This window comes from Diceros bicornis, chromosome 20, assembly GCF_020826845.1.
Source record: "Diceros bicornis minor isolate mBicDic1 chromosome 20, mDicBic1.mat.cur, whole genome shotgun sequence".
Taxonomy (NCBI): Eukaryota; Metazoa; Chordata; class Mammalia; order Perissodactyla; family Rhinocerotidae; genus Diceros; species Diceros bicornis.
Window position 1 is genome coordinate 4,668,320 of NC_080759.1, and position 23,685 is coordinate 4,692,004.

Genomic DNA, 23,685 nt, shown 5'->3' on the forward strand with positions numbered 1-23,685 from the left:
TGCTGGAGGCAATGGTCCTCTCCTGGCCGGGTGCCGGACCGAGAGCGGCGGCAGCCTCCGCGGATGGACAGAGTGGGAGGAGGTTGGCGGGGTTGGCTGGGTGGCGGTCAGGTTTCGCGCTCGGGCTTGGGAGAGGAGTTGTGGGGAAACGGGGCGCGCTCGGCAGCTGGGCTGGGAGGGCGACGGGAGGGCGGCCACGCGCCTCACGCCTCAGTTTCCCCCTCTGGAGCCCACTCGGGAGCGTGGTCCGATGTGGGTCGCTCCAGGCCTGAGGGAAGAGCCCAACGGTCTGAGGGGCGCCAGTGCTTTCAAAGTTTGGTTATTTATTTTTAACAACTTTATTGAGTATTCATTTACATATCATACGATTCACCACTCGTTTTAAGTGTACAACTACGTTATTTTTAGTAAATTTATCAAGTGGTGCAACCATCACTACGATCCAGCTTTAAGATTTTTCCGTCAACCGAAGGAGATCCCTCTTGCCCCTTTGCAGTCCATCCCCCTCCCACCTCCAGCCCCAGGCAACCACGGATGTGCTTTCTGAGTCTAGATTTGCCTTTTCTGGACAATTATTATGAGTGGAATCGTCCGGTGTGTGTTTTTTGCATCTGGTTATTTTCGCTTAGTAGGATGTGTTTGAGATGGATGCATGTTGTGTGTGTGTGTGTCGGTGTTGTTCTCATCCATTCATTAGTTAATAAACATTTGGGTGGTTTCTACTTTTTGTCTTTTATGAATAATGACTTATGAACATTTGCATACATTTCAGTTATCTTGGGCTATGTGGGAGTGGAATTTCTGGATCACATGGTAACTATGTTTAACCTTTTGAGGAACTGCCAGACTGTTTTCCAAATCAGCAGCTGCACCATTTTACAACCCCCCAACAGTGTGTAAGCGTTCCAGTTTCTTCACGTGTTTGCCAGTGCTTGTTCTTATCTGTCTTTTTGATTATCGCCATCCTAGTGGTGTGAAGTGGGATCTCATGGTGGTTTTGGTTTGCATTTTCCTGATGGCTAGTGATGTTGAACATCTTTTCATGTGCTTATTGGCCATTTGTGTGTGTGTGTATATATATATATATATATTTTTTATTATTATTATTTTTTCCCCCCAAAGCCCCAGTAGATAGTTGTATGTCATAGTTGCACATCCTTCTAGTTGCTGTATGTGGGACGCGGCCTCAGCATGGCCGGAGAAGCGGTGCGTCGGTGCGCGCCCGGGATCCGAACCTGGGCCGCCTGCAGCGGAGCACGCGCACTTAACCACCAAGCCACGGGGCCGGCCCATGTATATATTTTTTTTGAGTGTGAAATACCTGTTCAGGTTTTTTGCCTATTGGTTTAGTTTTAGTTGTGTGTTTCTTAAACATATCTCTTTTTGTTGTGGTAAAATGTACATAGCATGAAATTTGCCATTTTAACCATTTTTCCATTAGTTTATTTTTAAACCTAGGGAAACTTTCAGAAGAACTAGATGCCAGAAAACCTGGTCTGCTGGTCAGGCCTCCCCTCTGACCCCCAGAATGGCCGAGGCTGAGTCGTCCCCTGAACTTTGGCTATAAAAATATTAGCAAAGATACCTGTTGACCTGGTTCTGGCCATCTCTGCTTCCCCTTCACTGCGTCATTCCAGGTGAAAGTTAGCCTCTTATGCAGGTAGTCCAAATACTACCGTTACTACTGTCTAAATTTTGCTGAGCCATACTGAACATAGGAATCCTATGAGGGAAATAGTTATTATTCCCTTTTTACAGATCAGCAAGCTGAGGCCTAGAAGGGTTAAGTAACTTGCCCAGGGTCACACGGACTAGGAATTCTGCACTGCTGCTGTTGGGTGTGGTTCTCCATTCACTGAGCCCTGTGGTCAGGCCTGTGCTGGGCACTCTTAGTACACAGGGTGGTTCAGGTGGGGACGAGTGAGCAAGCACAGTAGTCAGAGAAACAGACAGGAAAATAATAAAAATCATTCATTCTTGTACAGAGTCTTAGGGGCTGGGTTAAATGCATTTCCTTGCACAAAACATTTGAGTTCAGCTTTGAAGGGTGTATTTAAGATATAGAGGGCCAGCCCTGGTGGCCTAGTGGTTAAGTTCGGTAAGTTCGGTGTGCCCCACTTCGGCGTGCTCTGTTCGCTTCCAGGTGCAGACCTACACCACTCGTCTGTTAGTGGCTGTGCTGTGGTCACAGCTCACATAAAAGGAAAAAAAAAGAGTAAGATTGGCAACGGATGTTAGCTCAGGGTGAATCTTCCTCAGCAAAAATAAAAACATATAGGGTTGCCAGATTTAATGAATAAAAATATGGGACACCCAGTTGAATTTTGGATAAAGAACAAATAATTTTTTAGTATAAAAATATTTGGAACATATTATTTTTTAGTATAAAAATATTTGGGTCATCCTTATATTTTTAAAATTATTTGCTGTTTATCTGAAATTCAAATAACTGGGTGTCCTGTATTTAATCTGGCAATCCCAATAAGATTGTTTTCCAAGTGGGCAGGGATGGGAAAAAAGGCTTTTTCAGGTCTCACAGTGAATTTTTTTTTTTTTTTTGTGAGGAAGATCAGCCCTGAGCTAACATCCGTGCCAATCCTCTTTTTTTTGCTGAGGAAGACCGGCTCTGAGCTAACATCTATTGCCAATCCTCCTCCTTTTTTTTCCCCAAAGCCCCAGTAGATAGTTGTATGTCATAGCTGCACATCCTTCTAGTTGCTGTATGTGGGGTGTGGCCTCAGCATGGCCGGAGAAGCGGTGCGTCGGTGCGCGCCCGGGATCCGAACCCTGGCCGCCAGCAGCGGAGCGTGCACACTTAACCGCTAAGCCACTGGGCTGCCCCGTTTTTTTTTTTTTTTTTTAATAAAAGTAACACACGGCGGTGCTAAAACATTCCAACAGTGTGGAGAGGGGGCGTGGTCTGCATCTTGTCCTTTCTTCCTCTTCTGTTGTTCAGCTGGCAACATTGTTATGCACGCACATCTCCCTGGCTCCTTTCAGATGGCCGCATGGTGTTCCATTGCCTGCACGTGCTCTCCTTGGCTGCCCCAGGTCTCTGGATGGGTTCAGGCTTTTGATGAGCACAAACAAAGCTGCCGTGATGTTCCTTGAACACGTGTCCGTGCACGTTTGCCAGCTGAATCGTAGGTGAATTTCCACACGTGGACTTGCTGGCTCACAGGCTCTACGCGGTTCGCGTCTCAGCGCTGTTGCCGGTTCCTTGCTGAAGCAGACGCACATCCCACGCTGTATTTTCTAACTTTTAAGTCTTTAAAATCTTTTGAAACCTTTGTAAATCTTGCAGTGGGTCCTTCATATTCTTTCAGGGGCACGTGGGGACTTTGAGAACGTGACGAAAGCTCTGGCCCTCCTCTCCAGACAGCTGTACGCCAGCAGACACGTGGCCGCCGTGGCGGGGGTGCTGCATCTGGCCAGAGCGCCCCACTTCTGGGGCAGTGGTTCTCACACTTTAAGTGAAGTAAGGTTTTCTGGGAGCTCATTAAACATACAGGTTGTGTTTCAACAGCTCTTTGTGTGAGAACTGAGGACACTTGGGTAAAGGAGGAGGCCTGACGTGGGCGTGGGGGGAAAGCAGGACTCCCTCGGCGTGGCAGCAGAGCACATGGCGAGGCGGTGACCACCCTGGGGGAGAGTGGGCTCTTAGGAACTGGGCCTGAGCTTTGAATTTGGCTCTGCTGCTCACTGGCCAGGTGACCTTGACCGGTGAGCTAACCTGTGGGACTTTCATTTCCTCCACCTCCTCTGAAAGGGGAATGACAGTAACCGACTTACGGGGTTGCATGAGGATTAAGTGAAGTGATACAGCTCCAAGCAGAGTGTCGGGCACACTGCTGGAGCCTGAGAACAGTGAGAGAACAAGCCTACACACACTGCTGGCTCTTGTGTTTAATATGGAACATGTCTCATTTAAGACTTGGTGTTGAATGGTATTCAGTCAGTGGTACCACGTGTCTGATCATTTTCACTGTCATCATTGGGCTTGAAGGGAAGGCTCCGGCCAGGCTGCAAAGGGGGATTTGATCTCTCCCAAGGTGGTGGGAGCCATTGAGAGATTTGAATACACAATAAAATCATCAGGTTCTTACTCTAAGTTTTCTTTCTTTACTCCCTAGAATGGCTTCAACAAGAAAAACCAGCCGTCCTGCATGCGATATCTTTGGTGATTTTAGTAATGTTTCCTTAGAAGATTCAAAGATGGAAGAAATCAGAAACTTGAAACTCAGTAGAGGTCTTACCAAAATAGCACCTGGTCATAGCAGATTTCTAAAAAGAGACCAACCTACGCGTGAAAAACACTTATTCCCAAAAGAGAATGCTGTCCTAGGGAGGGGGCCCTGGCTGTCCTCAGGGAGACCCCCGACCACTGCCTCGAAGCTCAGGGCCCACGCAGCGCTCACAAAGCTGGCCCAGATCGAAACCAGGATCATGAATCGGAAGGTGCAGAGGGATCTGTCTGACATAGACTCTGCCCCGAAGACCTCCGAGGACTGTCTTCCAAGGAGAGCAGACGAAGCTTCCCCCGGGGGTGTAGCTGAACTTTCTTTACAGAACACAGACAAAACCCCTCAGAAACAGGCCCGAGAAATTCCTGTCACCAAGAGTGGTGTGCCGAGTGGGAAAGTCAGTAGGTTTCTAAAGAAGAAAGGACCACCCCTTGAAAACATATCCCCTGAAGCATGTTTTGGGAAAGACAGGAATCTTCAAACATCCAAAGAGAAAGAACCTATTAGAAAATTGGATTCTCTAGATAGTGATGAAGAGGAGGTGGGAAGCTTGATGGAATCTTCTAGAGAAAAAGAAACATACACAAATCAGGGTTTTACGAGCACCAAAGTCAGTGATACAGAACCAATAAAACTGTTCTCGGTAAGGTTTGCATGTATTTATTTATTTTTAACAGAGCTTTTGCAGTTGTACCTTTATGTCATAGCCCTAGAGACTTGATAGCAGCTGTCACCCTTAAGCTCCTCGAGGAGAGGTTTTGATGAGGAAAGGTTGGGTGTCAGCTGGTCACAGCTACCTATTGTGGACCTGCTCTGTAGAGGATGGCATTTGGGACACATTAGGCAGTTTGGCAATATCTAACTTGTAATGTGTACACCATAGGACGGCACTTCATATGACTGATCCAAGGCCAGCAATATCAGTGCCATCTGTGACCCACGCCCACTTGTCACTAGTACCACACAGGAACTTGGGAAGGCTCCATTGCCATTTTTTTATTGAGATGGAATTCACATAACCTAAAATTAACCATTTTTAAATGAACAATTCAGTGGCATTTAGTACATTCATGATGATGTATAAGCACCACCTCTATCTAGTTCCAGAACATTTCCATCACCCCAAAGGAGACCCTGTAACCATTAAATAATCACTCCTCATTCCCCCTCCCCCAGCCCTTGGCCACCACTAATCTGCTTTTTTTCTCTATGGATTTGCCTATCTGGACATTTCATATAAATGGATCATGGCATATGTGACCTTTTGTGTCTGGCTTCTTTCACTCAGCATGATGTTTTTGAGGTTCATCCGCATTGTAGCGTGTGTCAGAGCTTCGTTCCTGTTTATGGCTGAGTAATATTGCATTGTATAGATATACCATGTCTTATTTATCCATTCATCCACTGATGGGCATTTGAGTTGTCGCCACCTTTTGGCTGTTGTGACTCGTGCTCTATGAACATTGTGTGCAAGTATCTGAGCCTGTGTTTTCAGTTATTTGGGGTATGTACCTAGGAGTGGAATTCCCGGGCCCTACAGTATTCCATGTGTGACTTATTGAGGACCCCCACACTGTTTCCCACAACAGCTGCCCCAGTTTGCATCCGCGCCCACAGTGTACGAGGGTTCCAGTTTCCCTGCATCCTCGCCAGCACTTGGTATTTTCGGCTGGTTTGATTATAACCACCCTGGTGGTTGTGAGGTGGTGGGAAGGCTGCATCTTAAGGGGGAAGAAATCTGCCTATTCATTTGGATTCTGTTAAGGGTCCAGGCTGTTAACAGACCATGTACTCAGGGGCCTTAATTTAGCAATTTGTAATTAACAATATGTATTTGAAAGCAAAGTGATATTTCTCATTATCTGTGGGGTATTTCTAATCCCAGTATCATCTTATCTAAATGCTATACCTTGACTTCTGGCAGTGAGGGGAGAGGAGAGACGGGCCGAGGGGGGACCGTTAGTTATCGTGCTCCTCTCTAGCCGTGATGTTGAATGATAAGGACTTATCCATGTTTGGTAATTCTGTTTCTTTTGTTTTCACCAAAGTAGGATCAGATCCCAACTCGACTGAGAGTCCTTTCTCTGCCCAGTGAGGAACTTTCCAGCCCAAACTCGCTTCAGACGTTGCCTTTGCCAACCTCACAGTCAGCAGACGGGACCCTTTGCAGTGTGCGCTCAAGAACTCACTCCCCACAGACTCATGTTTCCGGTGACGCGGACTCCCGTGTGGCGTCGCTTTCCATCACCGGCACCTGTTCTAGGAATGTACCCTCAGCGATGGGGCACAGTGGGCGCTTGTCCTTGCCCAGAAGGAGTGAGGCTGGGTCTCTGGATGAGCTGCCCTCAGAAGCCACCGATGACAGCCTAGACGGTAACCCACGTCCCTGTGCAGAGTTGCCACCCCAGGCAGGGAGGGCAGGACTGCCCTGATGTCCCCGCCGTGGTGGTCACAGGGTTTCGTGACAGGGAGTACGGGGTGGGACACATGACACCTTCAGCTGCCTGACCTGGTTTCCTAGTTGAGGGCCTTTCTTTCTTTATTATTTTTTTTCATGAGGAAGATCAGCCCTGAGCTAATATCCATGCTAATTCTCCTCTTTTTGCTGAGGAAGACCGGCTCTGAGCTAACATCTATTGCCAATCCTTCTCCTTTTTTTTTAGCCCCCTAAAGCCCCAGTAGATAGTTGTATGTCATAGTTGCACATCCTTCTAGTTGCTGTATGTGGGACGCGGCCTCAGCACGGCCGGAGAAGCGGTGCGTCGGTGCGCGCCCGGGATCTGAACCCGGGCTGCCAGCAGCGGAGCGCGCGCACTTAACCGCTAAGCCACGGGGCTGGCCCCGAGGGGCTTTCTTTAAAATCTTCGTCCAGTAACTCTGACCAGTTACAGAGCAATAATCTGAGAAAGAAATCCTTCTAGAGCCATGTATAACAGAAAGGCAGCTCAGTTTTCTTTTTTGTAAAAGAGAAATCTACCTCCTTTCCTTTTTGAATTCAGAAAGGAAACAAATCTCTAACCAGTCACAATTAAACATTTCTATTATTTCAACATGGTTTTTATTTTAATATTATATGTATTTAAGAAAGAAAGAGGCCAGCCTCTCAGCCTCCAGCTCTCACTGCTGGCCTGGAGGGGCCTCTGCTGGTGGCCAGCTCCTGCCCTCCTTCGTCCAGAGGCAGCCTCCAGGGAGGGAGGGAGGCAGCAAGGAGTGGTAAGTACAAGTCTGAGTCTGGGGTCCGATGTGAGGCCCCACCTCTTACTGGCTGTGCAGTCTTGGGCTCTCTGTGCCTCAGTTTGCTCATCTGTGAAGTGGAGGCAGAGCCATGTCAGTGACATCATGTGTACGAAGCGCCTCAGCTGGTCCAATTCCCAGTGTGCGTGTGTCAGAATTGGCTGACGTGATGATATCAGCCAGCGCCAACACTGTCCCAAAGCGCTCGAGTCCAGTCTCCTGCTGTGCCTTGGCCCTGGGCCAGCTGGGACAGCTCAGTTCACAGGCTTTGTCTGTGAATGCATGTTTGGACCTGTCTGCCACGTGAATTGAGGTGACAGTCAGTGTGAGAGGAGCCCGGAGGAGGGGGGAACCCTTGGGACTGGAGTGACGAGGCGGGATTTGATCTGGGTATTACGGTGTGGGTGGGTGGGGGAGGGCAGATGCTGCAGCCTCTCCCGGGCACTTGGGGCCGTGCTCAGCTGACTTTCCAGACAGCCTGGGCAGCTTGCTCCTCCTCTCTCTGCCTCACTCCGGCTGTCCTGCCCAGATGGCCCTGCCCCCGTCTATTCTCGATAGGGGCTCACTCCTGCGGCCTCTGGGAGGCTCATCCCCTCTGACCCCGCGGAACCCCCTAAGCTCCTTGGGGCCCCTTGAGGTGTCTGCCGAACTTGGCCGTGATTGGATTAGGTACGCACTTAGGTTGTGAGACCCTGCAGGGTGGAGGCACCCCCCAACACACACACGCACACGCACACACACACTCCTGCACTTCGGGGCCTGAGGTGAACCACATAAGAGAGTTCCTGCCCATGTTCGCTGCCTGTCGGCCTTCCACTCCTGGAAGGAGCGGGCTCATTCATTGAGTGGCCAGAAACCTGTTGGAGCACCAGAACTCCACAGAGGGTCCTGGACTCCCAAGTCTCTGGCACCCCTGTATTCAGGCAGTGGCAGTCGGCCAGAGGGCACGCCACAATGCTTATGCCCCTTAGGAGCCTGTACACTTAACTTGCTTTATATGAGAATTTAGGATGCTTCGGGTCCAGCCTTGTGCCTGCCTGAGGTACCACCCCCGCAGGCCCTGCAGCCTTCTCCCCATCTCTCCCAGCACTGGGTGCCCTGCCACCCACCCCTCATACCTCGGGCACGCTTGTCACCACGCAGCCTTCGTTGCATTCATCTGTTCATCTGGGAGGCCCAGTGTCTGTTCTTATAAAGTTTTATCGGTACGCAGCCATGCCCAATTGTTTACGTGTGGTCTGCAGCGGCTTTCACACCATACAGACAGAGCTGAGTCATTTCAACAGAGCCCGTCTAGCTCACAGAGCGGGACGATATTTACTGTCTAGTCCTTTAGTGAAAAGTGCTTGGACCCCTGGCCTGGCTTGTTGAGGATGAGGACTGCGCGTCTTCCTCTCTCTCCCCCTAGCCATTAGCCTCGTGCCTACAGCATGATGGTAAACATTTGTGGAGTAAATAAATGAGAAAATATTGTCATGTTACCTTTCTAATTACAGATTTTAGAATAAATATTTTATCCCTTGATGACCTGGCTCCAGCTGCCAGTGAGAAATCAGACTTGGAACAGAAAGTAAGTACAACCAACTTATTTTTCATTGTAGGTTGTTACGTAGAGAGGCTTGCAATGGTTTGGCTTCATTCAGCTCAGCGGTTCTTAACCGGGGCGATTCCGCCCCCTGGGGACACTTGGTGAAGTCTGGAGACATTTTTGGTTGTCATGACTGGGGTGGGGCTGCTACTGGCTTCTGGGTGGCAGCCAGGGATGCTGCTCAGTGTCCTGCAATGCACAGGACGGCCCCCACAGCAAAGAATGTTCCGGCTCCAAATGTCAGAGTGCCACAGGTGAGAGACCCTGACTTAGGTGAGAACAGGAAAAAGCTCCCTAATGTAGCAGGTGGTGGAAGCAGGTCCCGTTTAGACTGCCCATGGCAACAGCTGCTCTGACCTGCACTCGGTCCAGTGCCCCGGCGGGACTCTGGCCATGTTAGTAACCACCGCACCATCAAACGCACATTTCAATAATGCGTAATAAGGACACTGTCCCAGATCTCACCCTCGCCTCGCCCACACGTGCTCACGCCGTCAGTGCTAAGTGCAGCAGCCCGTGCTGAAGTCAGGCCCTCTGCCCGCGGTGCTCGGCCTGCCCGGTCCACTGAAGGACCCGTGTGGGCCTGCACCTCATTCTAACGCAGTGGTATTTTTAGCATGTTGGTCGTTCAGAAACATTTTCTAGTTACCTCAGCCTTCCTTCATTTTAGAAAGAAGGTCAGAGGGAAAAGGCATCCAGCAAAAGCCCCCAGGCAAGGGATGCACCCACGGCAGGAGAGGTCTCCGAACATCTAAGCCTGCCATCGGCTTTCTCTGCCCGGCCCGAGGGTGTGTCCAGCCTGCAGCCCACGTTTCAGGAACCTACAGCCGGCCCAGTGAGCTCCACTTATTCGGAAGATTTTGAAAAATCCCCAAGTCCAACAGCATCTGAGCCGCTGGCCCATTCTGAGGAGTCCCCCGGCAGAATGCTGGAAGCCTTGTCAGAATTCTCTGGAAGCCTGAAAACAGACCTTCTCCCTGCAACGCCCAAGTCTCGGAAGAAGCGGCTCAGGGACATCACAGGAGTCATGGCGAAGGAGGCTGCCGTGCAGACCCTCGACCCCGCCTTCACTGACCAGTGGACGGAGGGTGAGTGTGTCGGCCTGAGGGCCCGAGGAGGGACATGCAGGCCGGGGTGGCAGGACAGGCACCCGGGGTGTGCCCTCCGGGCATCCTCGGAAGCATGACAAGGAGCCCCAGGGTCCGGAGGCCTGGGCTGTGGTCATTACTGGCTGGGGGGACCTCAGCTCCCTGTTTCCTCTTCCACGGATGAAGGGCAGCTGCCCTGAGTGTTTCCCACTGTCTTCTGAGCTCTGAGACATCTGCCGAGTTTCAGACCCGAAGACTAAGGCAGAGGTTCTCACCTGGGGAGATTCTGCCCCCAGGAGACATCAGCAAGGTCTGGAGCTGGCTTTGGCTCTGACAGCTGGGCGACAGTCTGGTGGGTGGAAACCAGGCATGCTGCTCAACACCCTGCAGTGCACAGGTGGGCCCCACCAGAGATGACCCAGCCCCAGACCTCGGTGGTGCCTGGGGTGAGCCTGGGGACGCTTTGCGACAGGAACCACCTTCTGGGAGAGTGGCGCCTGTCCTCAGGTGCCTGTGGGGCCCCAGCTCGGGGCTCTGCTTTAGTGGTCTGAATTCGGCATGTTTTGGTGGATTCCCTTGTGTGCTGCAGCGGGCACTTCTCATCACTCCCCTTGCAACTTTCCAGACGTTTCTCTTGTCCCCAGCTCAGTCTTGGCCCTGTGGACGGAATGGTCCCTGTCTCTTGCTCCCTTTCTCATCTAGATGACACCCGCAGTGTGACAGACCTTATTCCTGGACTGTGTGGGGGGTGTAATTCTCACCTGATGTCTTCATTCTGATTTGGGGGCTTAGCCACACATCAGCCTGGCCCTCACACTGGGGCTGGTGGGGCTGTTCTCTGTTTCTCAGGGAGGAAAGTCAATCTGACACGCCAAGTCAGGTCCTGTGGCTCAGAAACCTCCATGTCCCTCCCCACGACCTCCTGCTGCCTTTCTGACAACAGAGCCAGCGGTCAGCAAATGTGCGCGATTTTGTTCATGTTTTTTGCAATTTAAAGAGATGCTTTCGTAAAACGTGGGTGATGCCATGTTCCTAGACTAGGCCTGACGTTGAAAGGAGAGAGACAAAAGGCAGCCTAAATGAACCAGCTCATTTGAGTCCAGGGAATATTCCGAAGCCCACAGATGGCCCCATAGAAAGAAGGCACAGGGAGGGGAGGGCACGATGCCATGGTCACCAGCCACTATGCTGCAGTGACTGCTTCAGCCAGCTCAACCGACTTATATATTGAACGAGGAGAACCCACCAGAAAGGCAGAGGTAAGTTTGGGGAGATTTTAAAAGGGAAGGAGGTTAAAAGAGCAACAAAGGTGGCCATCACATTGAGAAAGAAAAAGAACAGGTTCACATAGCTTATTCCAATGTCATATCTGTTGATGAGAAAGTCGTTGCTCTGAATCCTGCCCACTCACCGCCCCCATCCCCTTGTCCTTGGGACAGCGGCTGGCGTGGCGGCCATCAGGCCAGCCCTGGGAGGCAGCTACGTGGACCCTGCACCCATCGCCAGTCACGTCGTCAGCGCGGACGCGATAGAAGGTAACAGGCCAGCTCAGTGGGTCCTTGTGGTGAAGTGGACACATTTTACCTGTGACTTCCTGCCCGCCCTTGGAGGTGTGGCACCCCCATTCGTGCTGGGTTCTAGGAATCTGTTGGTGGGGTTCTCACAGCTGTGGGCAACCGCCACAGTTCCTAGGATCCTGCATGACACCCTGAGTGTCCAAGAACCTCTGGTCTGTCTTGCAAAAGGACAGCAGTACTGGACAAAATGAGAAGGCTATGAGCAACATGCCTACAAGCCCTCCACCCCAACAGGTCTGTTTTATTTTGTGTGTTTGCCTTTGAGCTTTTTTGTGTAGAACCCATGGTGGTTTTCCCCTGAAGACACGCAGCCAGTCCTGAGCAGCAGCCAGCTGGGTGGACACGGCCCTTTCTTCCTTGCGAGTCGGGGGGAGTCTTGGGGCCCTGGAGAGGCCCAGCCTGGCCTGGGGCAGGAGGAAGGTGCCTGACAGCCACTTAGACTGCCAGGTCCCTGTGGGGCTGCTGATGGCTCGTGGGACACAAGCGAGGGTCCATCTTGTACCTGCTATTATTTTTCTTTTTCAGTTTTTATTTATTTTTTGAGGGAGAGTGGCCCTGAGCTAACATCTGTTGCCAATCTCCTTCTTTTTGCTTGAGGAAGATCGTTGCTGGGCTAACATCTGTGCCCAATCTTCCTCCATTTTGTATATGGGACACCACCACAGCATGGCTTGATGAGTGGTGTGTGTAGGTCCGCACCTGGGATCTGGACTCACGAACCCTGGGCCGCAGACGTGGACGCACACAAACTTAACCACTATGCCACCAGGCCAGCCCTCCTACCCGTTTTCAAGTGTACAGTTCAGTGGTGTTCACTCGCTTCACGTTGTGTGGTTACAGTTTGGGGTGCCACTTTACTAGGCTTCTTTCTTGGTGTGGGACGTTGAAGTTGACTTCCATTTCTGCCTGGGAGCTGAGCATCCTACATGGGCAGCTCTTGAGCTGCACAGGCAAGTCAGTAGAAAGTAGTTCATTTCCTACAGAGAAGAGACAGACGCGTAATAGCTAGGCCTTCACTACTTCGAAAGGTGGCCGCACTTCCAGAAAGTATCCTGACATAGCCGAGGGGGTGGGCGCTACAGAGCACGTGGGGCCAAAGTGGCTGATGCTGATGGGGTAAGGGCACTGGCGGGAGGGACAGGCCTGGGGGCCGCCGAGTGACACTGTGCCGGGTGCAGTCCTGACAGCTTACAGCCCGGCCGTGTTTGCGCTCCACGACCTGCTCAAGCAGCAGCTGAGCCTGACGCAGCAGTTTGTGGAGGCCAGCCAGCACCTGCACGCGTCCCTCCTGCAGTCCCTGGACCGAGACTCATTCCACTACCACACCCTGGAGGAGACCAAAGAGGTGATGACTCTTCCTGGGAGATGGGGGGTGGGGCTCGGGGGCTGGCGCTCAGCCAGGACAGCAGGGACACGGCAGAGCCTGGTCACCTTCGTCCTAGCGGACGGAACCTTGTTTTCTCCTTGTCCACGACAAGAGCTGGTCCGGGGGAGGGCACTGAGCGCCAACCCTGCCGGGCTGAAGCTGGCTCAGCTCTGTGTGACCTCAGACCAACCGTGACCTCCCTGGGGAGCAGTCCTGCCCCTCCACAGACCCTTCCCAAGTGCTGCCCAGCCAGGGCTTCTCTCCTCAGTCCCGAGGGCTGGAACTCACGGGATGTCACACTCATCTTTTTCCTTCCAAAAATTTAATTTTTGTCTGATTACAAAAGATATTTTATAAAAATCTTGTTACAGAAATATGTAACTTATAAAGTCCTCCATAATTTCAGAGATAACTGTTACCAACTTGGTATATATTCTTTAGATTTTCCTTATGTAAAATATGAACTGTGTTATGTATATGTACAATATTACATATTGTATATAGTGTTACATATAATATATAAAATATATATTACAATGTAATAGGTGTAATATGTATAACGGTATTATGTATATTTCTTTATAGAAATGGCATCATGCTATATGAACTGTTCTGCTTGGTGATTTTTATCATTTTATCTACAAATATTTCAGTGTCTATTTATAAAAAATAAGGACTTTTAAAAAAATACACTCACAATACCATTATACCACTAAGGCCGGACTCACTTTTCTTCATGTCGTTGGCCAGCCGGTGTGCAGGTTTCCCCTTGTCTCATCCATGTTGTACGTTTTCTTCTGTCTTCATCAGGATCCAGACAAAGTCCATTCCTGGATCGCTGGGTGCCTCTTGAGCCTCCTGTTCTAGAGCAGTGGCTCTCAGCCCCGAGCAGCATCAGACCCCCAGCGCCTGTGGCCCGGGGGTTCTGTTGGCAGCAGGGCGGGCCTGGGGGTGGGTGTTTCTCCCGCAGGCCCACTGGGGACCCACTTTGAGAACCACTGCTCTGTAGGTCTCCCCATTCCCATCTCTTTCTTGTTTCCTTGCAGTGTGTTGAAGAAAACAGGTTGTCTGTCTGACAGTTTCCCACATTCCGGGCTTTGCTGACCGCACCCCCGTGGGCTCCTTGTCCCTTTGACCGATGGACATTAGTTGATGGCATGCAGGCTGAGGGGATCTGAACACGCCACCTGCCTACAGCCCACCGTGGTTCCCCGCTGTCTGTTCCAGGCTCATGTCCCGAGTGTGGCTTCTGTGCCCTTCTCCTGGACCTTGCGCTCTGAGGGCACCCCTGGCAGCCCCGCCCACCAGCCCCCACCCCTGACCGAGGTCGCTGTTCCCTTTCAGGCTCAGTCAGGGCTTGCACCTTGCAGGGTGCCCTGCTGGGCCTGCCGAGTTCATTTCTCCTCTGCTGTTTCCACAGCATTGTCACCAGGCATCCCCTCATTTTACTTTTCTGTAGCCCAACTGGGAGCTGCTGGGGAGAGGCACTGTCTCCAGCACCCAAAGCCTCAGGAGACAGAGGCAGTGGTGGTGATGCGTCCCTGTCTGTCCTCTGCCCCGCAGTACATCAGGCACCACAGGCCCGCCCCGCTGACCATGGAGGACGCTCTGGAGGAGGTGGAGGAGGAGCTGTGAGTGCCAGCAGGTGAGGCTACCCTCGCGGGTCTGATCTGGCCAGTATACTGGCCGTGACACTCAGTGGTGGGGCAGGTGGCACCCAGGAGTACCCCAAGCAGAATCTCAGTTCCAGCCTTTTCTAGCTGAGTAACTGAAACTCCCAGTCCCTGCCTCCTTGGAGTGCCCTGCACCTGAGAGGACATGCCACAGGCCAGTGGAAATGGAACCCCGGGTAGAGCTGTCACCATGCAGGGCAAGACAGAGGACGCCAGCTTGTCTAGAGCCCCGCAGAGCAGCTCCACCTGCCCAGGTGCTGGCTTCCCTACAAGCCAAGGTAGATGGGGCATGAGGAGGAAACAGTGCCGGGCACTCTGCACGAGACGCCAGGCAGAGCTTCTACACCCAGGACACCTCCTCCCTGCGTGGCCCAAGCACACCTCTGACTTAAAGACACAGAGAAAAAGGTCTTTAAAAAAGTCTTTATTTGAAGGCAAAACAGTAAAATCCACAAGAAATTGTTAACAGCATGTGTTTACATTTATCCTGAATCAGACACGTTTGAACAATTCACAGCTACAGGAAATCTAGAACAAAATCAAATATTTTATCACATCAGGTTGAAAAGTTGGAGAGGATTCTGCATCTTATGGAAAAGAATTTTTCAAAAATGTTTCTGTACAAACGGCACCACACAAGCTGCGCATGGCTGCCCAATGAGTGCGGCCGGAGCCCGCGCCTCCTGTAGGCCTCACTGCCCCGGGGGCAGGTGGGGGTGGCAAAGGAAAGGACAGAGCCGTTCGCACAGCGGGCCGCTCGCCGCACTCGGGAGCTGACCGGGCCGCTGCACACAAGTGCTGGTGTTGGAGCTCCTCTGAGTGAAAAACACAAGTGGAGATGCACGGGGACAGATTCTCCAAGGGTGGCGGTCCGTGACCTGAAGATGCCTCAGATCATATTCCTCAGAACCTTTTGTTTCTGCAGATACTAGTAAATGGCTATCATTCAGAAAAAAAAATACTCAAACAACTAAAATAACTGAACTAAGGGCCAGTATGTCTTAGAGGAATCAGGTTTCAAATGATCTCACCGAGGATCATCTTAGATCAATATTCTTTTCTCTAAAACTAAACCATTTGGAGTAAAAATGAAAAAACCCTGTTTAACTTCACAAATCAAAAAGGTTTTGTTTCTCCGTTTTTAAACAGTGAGCTGTGCGAGCGCCTGGCCTGAGCTTTTTCAGGACGCACCTGAGGAGAAGGCAGGTAGAGCCGGCCCCTCTGCACGCAGTCCCAGGCCACCAGCCTGCTCACTCCGGGCCTTGCCTCCACACACTCCTACTGGTCTGAGAGGCTCAGATCTGACTCGAGATGCAACACATCTGCTCCTTCCGATGTCGAGAATTCCTATCCAGGGGGTGGAGGGTCTTGTGTTTCTCACTTCGCTGTCAAGGGCAATGAGCTTGTGGCCACGCTGGCTGGGGCTTCTCCTGCTCTGCATCTTGCTTCTACGTTAGAGCTGCCTGCAGGTGGGGCCTGGGGCCTTCCCCGCTGTGGAGCATGACACTGTCACTAGGCATGCTGTAGTTGTCTTCTCTTCTGGTGCTCCCCAAAGACGGAGGCTGTGTGAGGACCGAGCTGTCTCTACCACCTTCTGCTGCCGATAAGCCAGGAAGGGCCCTCGGCTGCCGGCACAGCTCCTGGCCCTTGGCACGCCTACTTGCACTCGTCTCTGGCCTTCATGCGGGCAATGAACGAGTAGCTCTTGTTCCTGCGGTAGTTCTCGTAAGGGTCGTCCAGGGCCACGCCCACGCCCTTGTACTGGTCCCACTTATCCCGGACATCCCCGCCCTTGATGGGGTCCTGGATCCCTTGCTCTTTCACGCCGAGGCCACCAGATCCACTCCAGCCTTAAGAAGAAAGAGGGACATGTGGTTACAAGCCACAAAGGAGGCCAAAATTGTGCACTTACCCTGATGTAAAGTCACATGGGAATGCATTTGGGGAGCTGAACGACAGACGTGCAGTTTACAAATGTGAAACTGACTTGGTGAGAAAGCACACCCAGGAAACCCTGCAGGCTCGCCCTCTGTAGAGCTTCTGACAGTGAGCTGGAACTTCTCTGACTCCGCTCCCCAGTCCTGAGAGCCCAGGGCGGGTGCTGGTCTTCCCAGGAACCTTACCCATTTTCACCAGCATCTGATGTCCTTTGTTCTCTTCCCCGAGCCTGGAGTCAGGTATAGGAGGTGCTGAATTAGAACCCAGACCAGCCGAGGAACTAAAATTAAGACAGGTTACGTCTTTTAAAAAAGAGCTGATACATTTATTGGAATGAATATTAGAATATTACAGGGTGTAGTGTGTGTGATGGATCACCAGTGGAAGATGGACACACACACACAGCGGGTCTCTACCATTCTTCTTCATCCTCTTCGCCAGCCAGATAAGAGGGCTCCCTAAGAGGACGCTCCTGCCCCACACTGAGCAAGGGCAGCTCACACTGAGAGCCCTTAAAAGGGTTAGAAACACAGAGCCCAGCCACCGCCTCAGGCTTTACAGCGTGACTGTAAAAAGATAAGACTGCGGTGTGAGATGAGGAGGTGCCACTGTCACTGCACTAGTGCTCAGGGCCCCTGAGGCGCCGCCTCAGCACGGGCCACCGTGAGCACATCTTCTAAAGACACGTTTCAACATTCACAGCAAAGCATCAGAGGGTTCCAGCGCTACCAGTGGGTCCCTCGACAGTTAAGACAGAAATCTTACGGCGGGGTAGGGCTCCTGGACCTCGACCGGCGTCTCCTTCCTGGGGAGTAGGACTTGGAGCGGGAGCGGGAGTGGGAGCGGGAGTGGCTTCTCGAGGAGCGTGATCGGCTGCGGCTCCTGCAGGGAAGGGGAGAGCGGGCAGAGTATGGGGGGTCGGCGGGGCAGCCTCAGGCCTCGAATCCCCAAGGGGCATTGCCCTGCCTACCTGGAGCGCGAGCGGGAGTAGGAGCGGGAGCAGGAGCGTGACCTTGACCGTGAGTAGGAGCCAGATGACTTGGAGGACCGTGAGTTGGAGCGGGAGGAAGAGCGCCCTCGGCTCTTGGATCTGCTCCGAGACCTTGAGGGTCCGCTGCAGGGAGAGTCCTGGTGAGCTGAGTCCAGCCTGCCCCCGCCCGGGTTTCGGCGAGACCCCAGGTGTGCATGGCCTGGTGCAGACTCGCCCTTTCACATCAGGGTATGCGTTCCTAAATAGCTGGTTGAATACAGACTACAGCAAACTGCTCTCTTGTGCTGGTGTTTTACGTTTTAACTCAGGCCTTGGGGGAAGCAGCTCTGAGCGGCTCACCCGCCTTGATCAGACTGTGCCAGACCCCTGCAGGATCCAGGCAGGGGCCAGAACCGACCTCCCTGTGCTTGAAGGGGCGTGACATGACAGGGTATGCTCTGAAAGGCAGGGATTCCCTATTAGCCAATTCATGACTAGACGCAGCCGGGGAGGGACGCTGAGCACCACACGACAGTGGGGAGGGCAGAGACAGCAGACACTGGGCCCTCACCTGTTCCTCTTCTCCTGGCCTTTCCTCCGCCGGGCCCGCATCTTTGCTCGAAAGAACTCATAGAGGCCGTTCTGCTCCCAGCCTTCGCTGTAAGACACGGTGTTCCCCAAGTGACTGCACGCCTCCCTCCCGCAGGGACCTTGTAAAAAGGTCAGGAATAGACCCCACCCGACAAGACTTCTTGAGCGCAGCCTCCCTTCCCTTGTTCACTCACGACCTGAGCACGGGCCCCTAGAGAAGCACCGGGTGGTCACTTCCACGGTGCTGCCCTTTCTCAGATGAGGAAGCAGGCCGAGGCCAGGCCGCCTGCTGGGAAGTGGAGGCTGGGACGGGAGCCCTGCTCCACGGCTTGCAGGCCTTCTCCATGCTGCCGTTTTAGGAAACAGCTGAGGGTCTTGGGACCTGTGGGCATGGTGACTGGGGACAAAGAGCTCTGACTCACAGATGGGCAGGCCTACAGCTCACCTCAGGACAGAAGACAATTTTAGCTACACTGATGGTGAGGCCACTGGGAGAGGGTATCCTGAGAGGGACCCATGACAAAGCCTGGTGTGTGCAGCAGCCAGCTGCTTCTGAAACATGCCCTGTCTGAGGTAAGTTCTTGTACTAACGTGTCCTGACTAGGAAAGCCCTTCATCGAGGGCACCCGAAGCCAGGGGAGAATGGGACTGGTGTCTTCTCCTGGAGACGGGTGTGTTTCCTCACCTGAGCTGCACACCACCCTGGGCATAAGGGTTAGTCTTTCTCGTGAAGCAAACTTGGGAAGACAGGCCAGGAGAGGGAACAGAGGCCTTCCCTCCCATCAGCAGCCCCGCTGCCCAGTCCCCTCAAGCCCCGTACCTGTTCCTGGGCCTGTCATGGGAGGGAGGGCTGTAGAAGGCCTCCACGGCCGCCAGCAGCCTCTCACTGGGCGGCATGGGGGGCGGGAGACGGATGTCTTTAGGGTCCAAAGGCTTGTACTCGTGGTCTTCCAGCTGCAGCGGAGAGAACAGCTGTCACCCTCGCCTTGCGGAACCCCCTAAGGCCCACCCAGGGTGCGGCAGGCCTAGGGGAGGTGGGGGGACACAGGGCGTGGGTTGGGGGTTGGGTGTTAGAGCTCCTCACCCTGCCCTTCCTGGGAAATCCCACCCTCTTGTAGGGCTGCAGCCACTATGATTTGATTACTACATGGGGTGGTTGAGGGCTCCTTTGAGGAGGATAAAAGGCACAGAGTTTCCTCTCCAGAAAATGCACGGAAGACATGGCCTCAAGTTTAGGTGACAGCAAGACCCCTTGGTTTATTCACACACGGGATCCCAGATGCCCCACCTGCAGACCACTGCCCTGTGCTCCCGACTCCACCTCGGAACCCGTTATCTCCCCTGCTCGGCCCCCTCCCTTGGTCCGAGTAGCCTCAGCCCAACCCAGGAAGCCCCTTCTCCAGGAACCAGCTCACCCTGCTGTCCCCTTGCTCCGCTCCATCTCCCAACCCGGGAGTAGCCCCGCCGGCCCCTCTGCCTCCATGCTGCCCTGGCGTGACCCTTGTCAACTTTCAGTCTGGTGTCTCAGAGAGAACGGGAAGTGGCAGCGACCAGCAGGGCTGGCATGGCCCTCAGAGCCCTGGAACCTGACCTGGCTCCTTTCTCAGCTCACCTCCTCTGGAGCAGCTCCCACCCAACCCAGCCCTGCTCACCTAGCTCCTGAGATGCTGCCCCTCCCTGTGCCTGCAGATCCTTGCCTTCCCTGCAGGCGCGGCTCAGGCTGCCCTCTTCTGAGAAATCCCTCCACTGTCAGCCCCTGGACAAAGTGGTTTCCGAGGGCCAGGACCCAGAGGACCCACGCCTCATGCAGAGCCCAGCAGCTCGTGGCTATAAAACTCGCAGTGCTGGGAGGGAGGAGTGGAGGGAGCGGAGGGGACGTGGCCCTTGTTCACTGCCATCTCAGGGACAGCGTCTGTGGGGCAGTGATGTTGGCTCAGGTTCCTCCTCGCTGACTAGCTGGTCAAGTTCACTGGACGGTTGGAAATGAGAGGGGAAGGGGCCCTGGGAAGCAGCGCTTTGTAGCTGTTGGGGAACCGGTTCCACCTGTGAACCCCTCCTCAGGAGGGAGATGCCAGCACAGTGTGCAGCTGAGCTCGGCGCTCGCCATGGCAACATTACCTTCACAAGGGGGGCCATCAGCCCAGCAGGGAGGTCAAAGTAGGGCACATTGGGGACCAGGCTGGGGTCGTCGTGGTTGATGTGGGGAGGGCCCTGTCGCCGCATGTGGGGGGGCTGCCCATTGAAGCCATGGGGAGGAGGGCCGAAGTCAGGGTGCTGGGGCCCACCCCAGGGCGGGTGCTCGTTGATCCCAGGATGAGGCATGCGGTGGCCAGGGTGGTGGTGAGGGGGTCCCATCTCTGCAAAACAGAAACCTGTCTCAGGCCTGCTGCGACAGGGTGAGTGGGGCAGTGCCAATGGCTCAGTCAAGATCTCCAAGGTGACAAGTGTCAATGGAAAGGGGCGCCTTTGCACTCACCAGTAGGGAAGTCCCCCTGGGGGTAGTCGAAGCGGTGAGGATAGGGAGGCCGTTCAAAAGGGTGCCGCGGGGGGAAGTCGTCTTGCATGAAGCGAGGTGGGAAGCGGTTGAAGTTGTGGGGGTGCGGGGGCTGGTTGAACTGTGGGTGCTGCTGGTGGGGTGGGAAGGGCCCGCGGAAGTGTGGCGGCCGCTGCATGCGGAAGGGCGGCTCTCGCTGGCCCCCACCCCAGGGCGGCTGCTCGTGCTGGCTGTTCCAGGGGCCCTCGAACTGGCTGTTCCAGTTGGGGTCGGGCTGGCTGTTCCAGGGTGCATCGCGCTGGCCATTCCAGCCAGGGTCTCCGCGCTGCTCACCCCACATGCCCTCGTGGCTGTTGTTCCAGGGTGGGCAGTGGGGCGGCCCGCCCTGGTGGTGTGGATAAGGGGGCTGCTCGGGAGGCTGCAAGGCAAAGAGCAGAGGTGAGCCCCTCCTGAGGTCGGCCCAGCATCCTGGCAGCCATCTGGTGTCTGACTGTGAAGGCGGCCTCGCATCAGCACGGCCTGGTTCTGCCGGCTGACAGTCCTGCTGGGTGGCGCCCTGGGCACGTTACAGGGCGTCGTTTACTCTGACATGTGCAGTGGATGCTGTAATGGCTGCCCACACCACTGGCTCCTCGCGTCCCTGCAAATAACCAGACTCCCAACTGTTGTACCCACATCTCGGCTGAGGGATTCCTCTGTACCAGCATGCAGGCTGGGCAGGCCCAAAGTGCCGGGGACCTGAACACCCCCTGCCCCAGTGTCTCTCTGTGGACAGTGCAGAAGTGCACCCTTATGGCTTCCAGAACGCACAGAGCTGCTGAGTCCCGGGGGCCACGGTGGAGACCCACGCTGATGACACCCCCTTTCCTGGACGCTCTCCCTTCCCCTCAACCCTGCACTGTCTCCTGGGGTCACCTCCCACGTAAACCACGTGCCCTCAAGTCCTCGTCTCAGGGGCTGCTCCTGGGCCCACACCAGGAAAAGTCTTTCTGTGGGTTGAACACACCTAAGTTCTGGATCTCACCCAGCCGCTGCTTTGAAGACTTAAAGCCAGGACTGCAACCCCAACTCGGGGCCGGGGTGAGGCCGACCAGAGAGCCCACCTCTAGGCCATGGCTGGTTAGCTCTGCTAACGGCTACTATGGGAGGCCAGCCCAGGCCACCACACCCTTAGGTCTTTCGAGAGAAGCAAGAAAGCCACATTTTAAATACGGCAACTATTTCAAACTGTGTAAGACACCACGTGAGCAGGCCAGGCCAAGCACACTGCCAGCCCGTGGTTCCCGACTGTGGACTGCCAGCCCAGGGCGGATCCTCGGTGAAGGGGCCCCAGTGTCACAAGCGTGACCTTCCAATCCCAAAGACTGAGCCAGGAGACACTAGGGACCTGTCTCCACACGTGCAGAATGGCAATGAAAACCACTCCCACGCCAGAAGGTGCCCACAAAACCCCCCACACTGCACGGGCTCATTGCCAGCACTCCGAGCAGGAGCTAGCTGTCTTTATGGGGACGTCCAGTCTTTCATGAAGTTAAATCTCTTGCCTTGAAGCTGAGGGTGCGGTGGAGGGACTCAAAGCCATGACCCCCACTTGTCAGCCCAGAGCTGTCTCACTTCCATCCTTAAGCCCCTCCCCACACAATCACCTGGGAAGGCCTCGCCCACCCTGCCCAGTCGAGGGGAATGTGGACGCCCGGGAAAGGCCAGGGACTGTACCACAAGGCTCCGTCTAACTGGATCCCGTGGCTGGAGAGCAAGCTGCAGGTGTCTCCCAGCCCTACTACGCTGGATGAGGTGAGCCCTGCCCTGGCCTATAAGCTTCCAACCCCAAGGAACCAGGGAGTGACCAGCAATGCAGCCCCAGAAAATGCCACCAGCCTGACATTTCTGACCTTCTCCTTCCTTAGGAAAGCACCACGTTCCTTCCAGGGTGACAAGATGCTGCCACTTTGCTAGTCAGACCAATCCAAAAAAGGAAGGAAACGGAACACCTTGCTGAACTGAACCGTGTGAAATTCCCCGGCACTCACAGGAGAAGGGGACCTGTGTTTCTCACTGAGAAGGTCGGGTAATCAGACAGCCGGGACGGATGCAGAGAGCTTTCTTGCTCCGCCCTGTTCCCACACCTCAGGAAGGCGAGGCTGTCACACTCTCACCCAGCCTGGACCCCACTAAAGAATCTCAAGTTTCCCAGTGAGCCACTAAAAGCCCACCAACTTGCACAGGACACCGCCCACCCGCCTGCTGCCCCTGAGGCCCAAGCATGCCCCACCTGCCCTGCCACAAGTTGAAGAAATACCTGCTGTTGGCCCCAAGGAGCAACGGGGTGAGGCTGGTCAAACCACGGGGGCTTGTTAGGTGGGATCTGGTCATGGGGCGCAGGGCCCCGGGGCCCAGCGGCGGCAGGGTCCTGGACCCCTCCTGAGGTGTCGTACTCAGAGGACCCTGGCATCTGGATGGGGGGCTTGTCATCTAGAGCCAGGAAGGAAGGCAGTGAGAGAAGGCCCCTGGCAGCAGGGGTGCTGCCTGACACTATCTTCAGCAACCACCCAGGGCCAGCCCGGGCTGGGCTTTACTTCCCAGCAAATCCTTGCTTCACGACCCCACTGAAAACTGGGATGGCCTCCAGGAAGGCAGCAGGAGAGGCCTGACCTTGCACAGGACTCACATCCTTCTCTGAAAGCTTTATAGTATCTTATTCTGCCATGCTGACGACTCTTTATCACTGAATTTTATTAAATGCCTTTCTGTATCTAGTTGAAAAATCACTCCTGCCCATCTGATCTGTATTTTATTAGATTTCCTAGTGTTAAAGCATCCTTATATATTCCTGGGATATATCCTTTTTGGTCATGTTTTTAAAATACCTGCGTGGATTTCACTTGTTAAGATTTTGTTCAGTATTTCTGCACGCTTGTTCGG

At 53.8% G+C, this 23,685-nt stretch overlaps 2 protein-coding genes across 7 annotated transcripts in view; one reads left to right on the plus strand and one right to left on the minus strand.

Annotated features, from left to right (window-relative positions):
* Positions 1-15,390, plus strand: C20H19orf44 (chromosome 20 C19orf44 homolog). Of its 4 annotated transcripts, none has more exons than XM_058563626.1 (9): positions 1-82; positions 4,134-4,887; positions 6,296-6,617; positions 8,975-9,048; positions 9,737-10,154; positions 11,594-11,689; positions 12,910-13,076; positions 14,661-14,742; positions 14,858-15,390. In XM_058563626.1, the coding sequence occupies exons 1-8, from the start codon at positions 12-14 to the stop codon at positions 14,730-14,732; spliced, it is 1,974 nt and encodes a 657-aa protein (XP_058419609.1). In that variant the 5' UTR covers positions 1-11; the 3' UTR covers positions 14,733-14,742; positions 14,858-15,390. The 4 variants fall into 4 exon arrangements, with proteins under 4 accessions (XP_058419609.1, XP_058419608.1, XP_058419611.1 ...); XM_058563628.1 differs by adding an exon at positions 3,327-3,478 and having other exon boundaries at positions 51-82; positions 14,661-15,390; XM_058563627.1 differs by lacking the exon at positions 1-82 and adding exons at positions 133-896; positions 3,327-3,478 and having other exon boundaries at positions 14,661-15,390.
* Positions 15,180-23,685, minus strand: part of CHERP (calcium homeostasis endoplasmic reticulum protein) — a 19,016-nt gene continuing 10,510 nt past the window's right edge. For 2 of the 3 annotated variants that reach the window (XM_058563622.1, XM_058563623.1), the window contains exons 9-17: positions 23,063-23,235; positions 20,746-21,181; positions 20,388-20,626; positions 19,090-19,223; positions 18,250-18,336; positions 17,679-17,822; positions 17,474-17,590; positions 16,894-16,988; positions 15,180-16,620 (exon numbers count right to left, since the gene is read on the minus strand). In XM_058563622.1, coding sequence (XP_058419605.1) covers positions 16,427-16,620; positions 16,894-16,988; positions 17,474-17,590; positions 17,679-17,822; positions 18,250-18,336; positions 19,090-19,223; positions 20,388-20,626; positions 20,746-21,181; positions 23,063-23,235 — 1,619 coding nt within the window. In that variant the 3' untranslated portion in view covers positions 15,180-16,426. The remainder of the gene's footprint in view (positions 16,621-16,893; positions 16,989-17,473; positions 17,591-17,678; positions 17,823-18,249; positions 18,337-19,089; positions 19,224-20,387; positions 20,627-20,745; positions 21,182-23,062; positions 23,236-23,685) is intronic. The other variant, XM_058563624.1, reaches the window with a different exon arrangement.

Coding starts and splice junctions, on each gene's coding strand:
- C20H19orf44 (XM_058563625.1), top strand. CDS start 12: ATGGTCCTCTCCTGGCCGGGTGCCGGACCGAGAGCGGCGGCAGCCTCC. Junction 83..4,133: donor GATGGACAGAGTGGGAGGAG/GTTGGCGGGGTT, acceptor TTTACTCCCTAG/AATGGCTTCAACAAGAAAAA. Junction 4,888..6,295: donor AACCAATAAAACTGTTCTCG/GTAAGGTTTGCA, acceptor TCACCAAAGTAG/GATCAGATCCCAACTCGACT.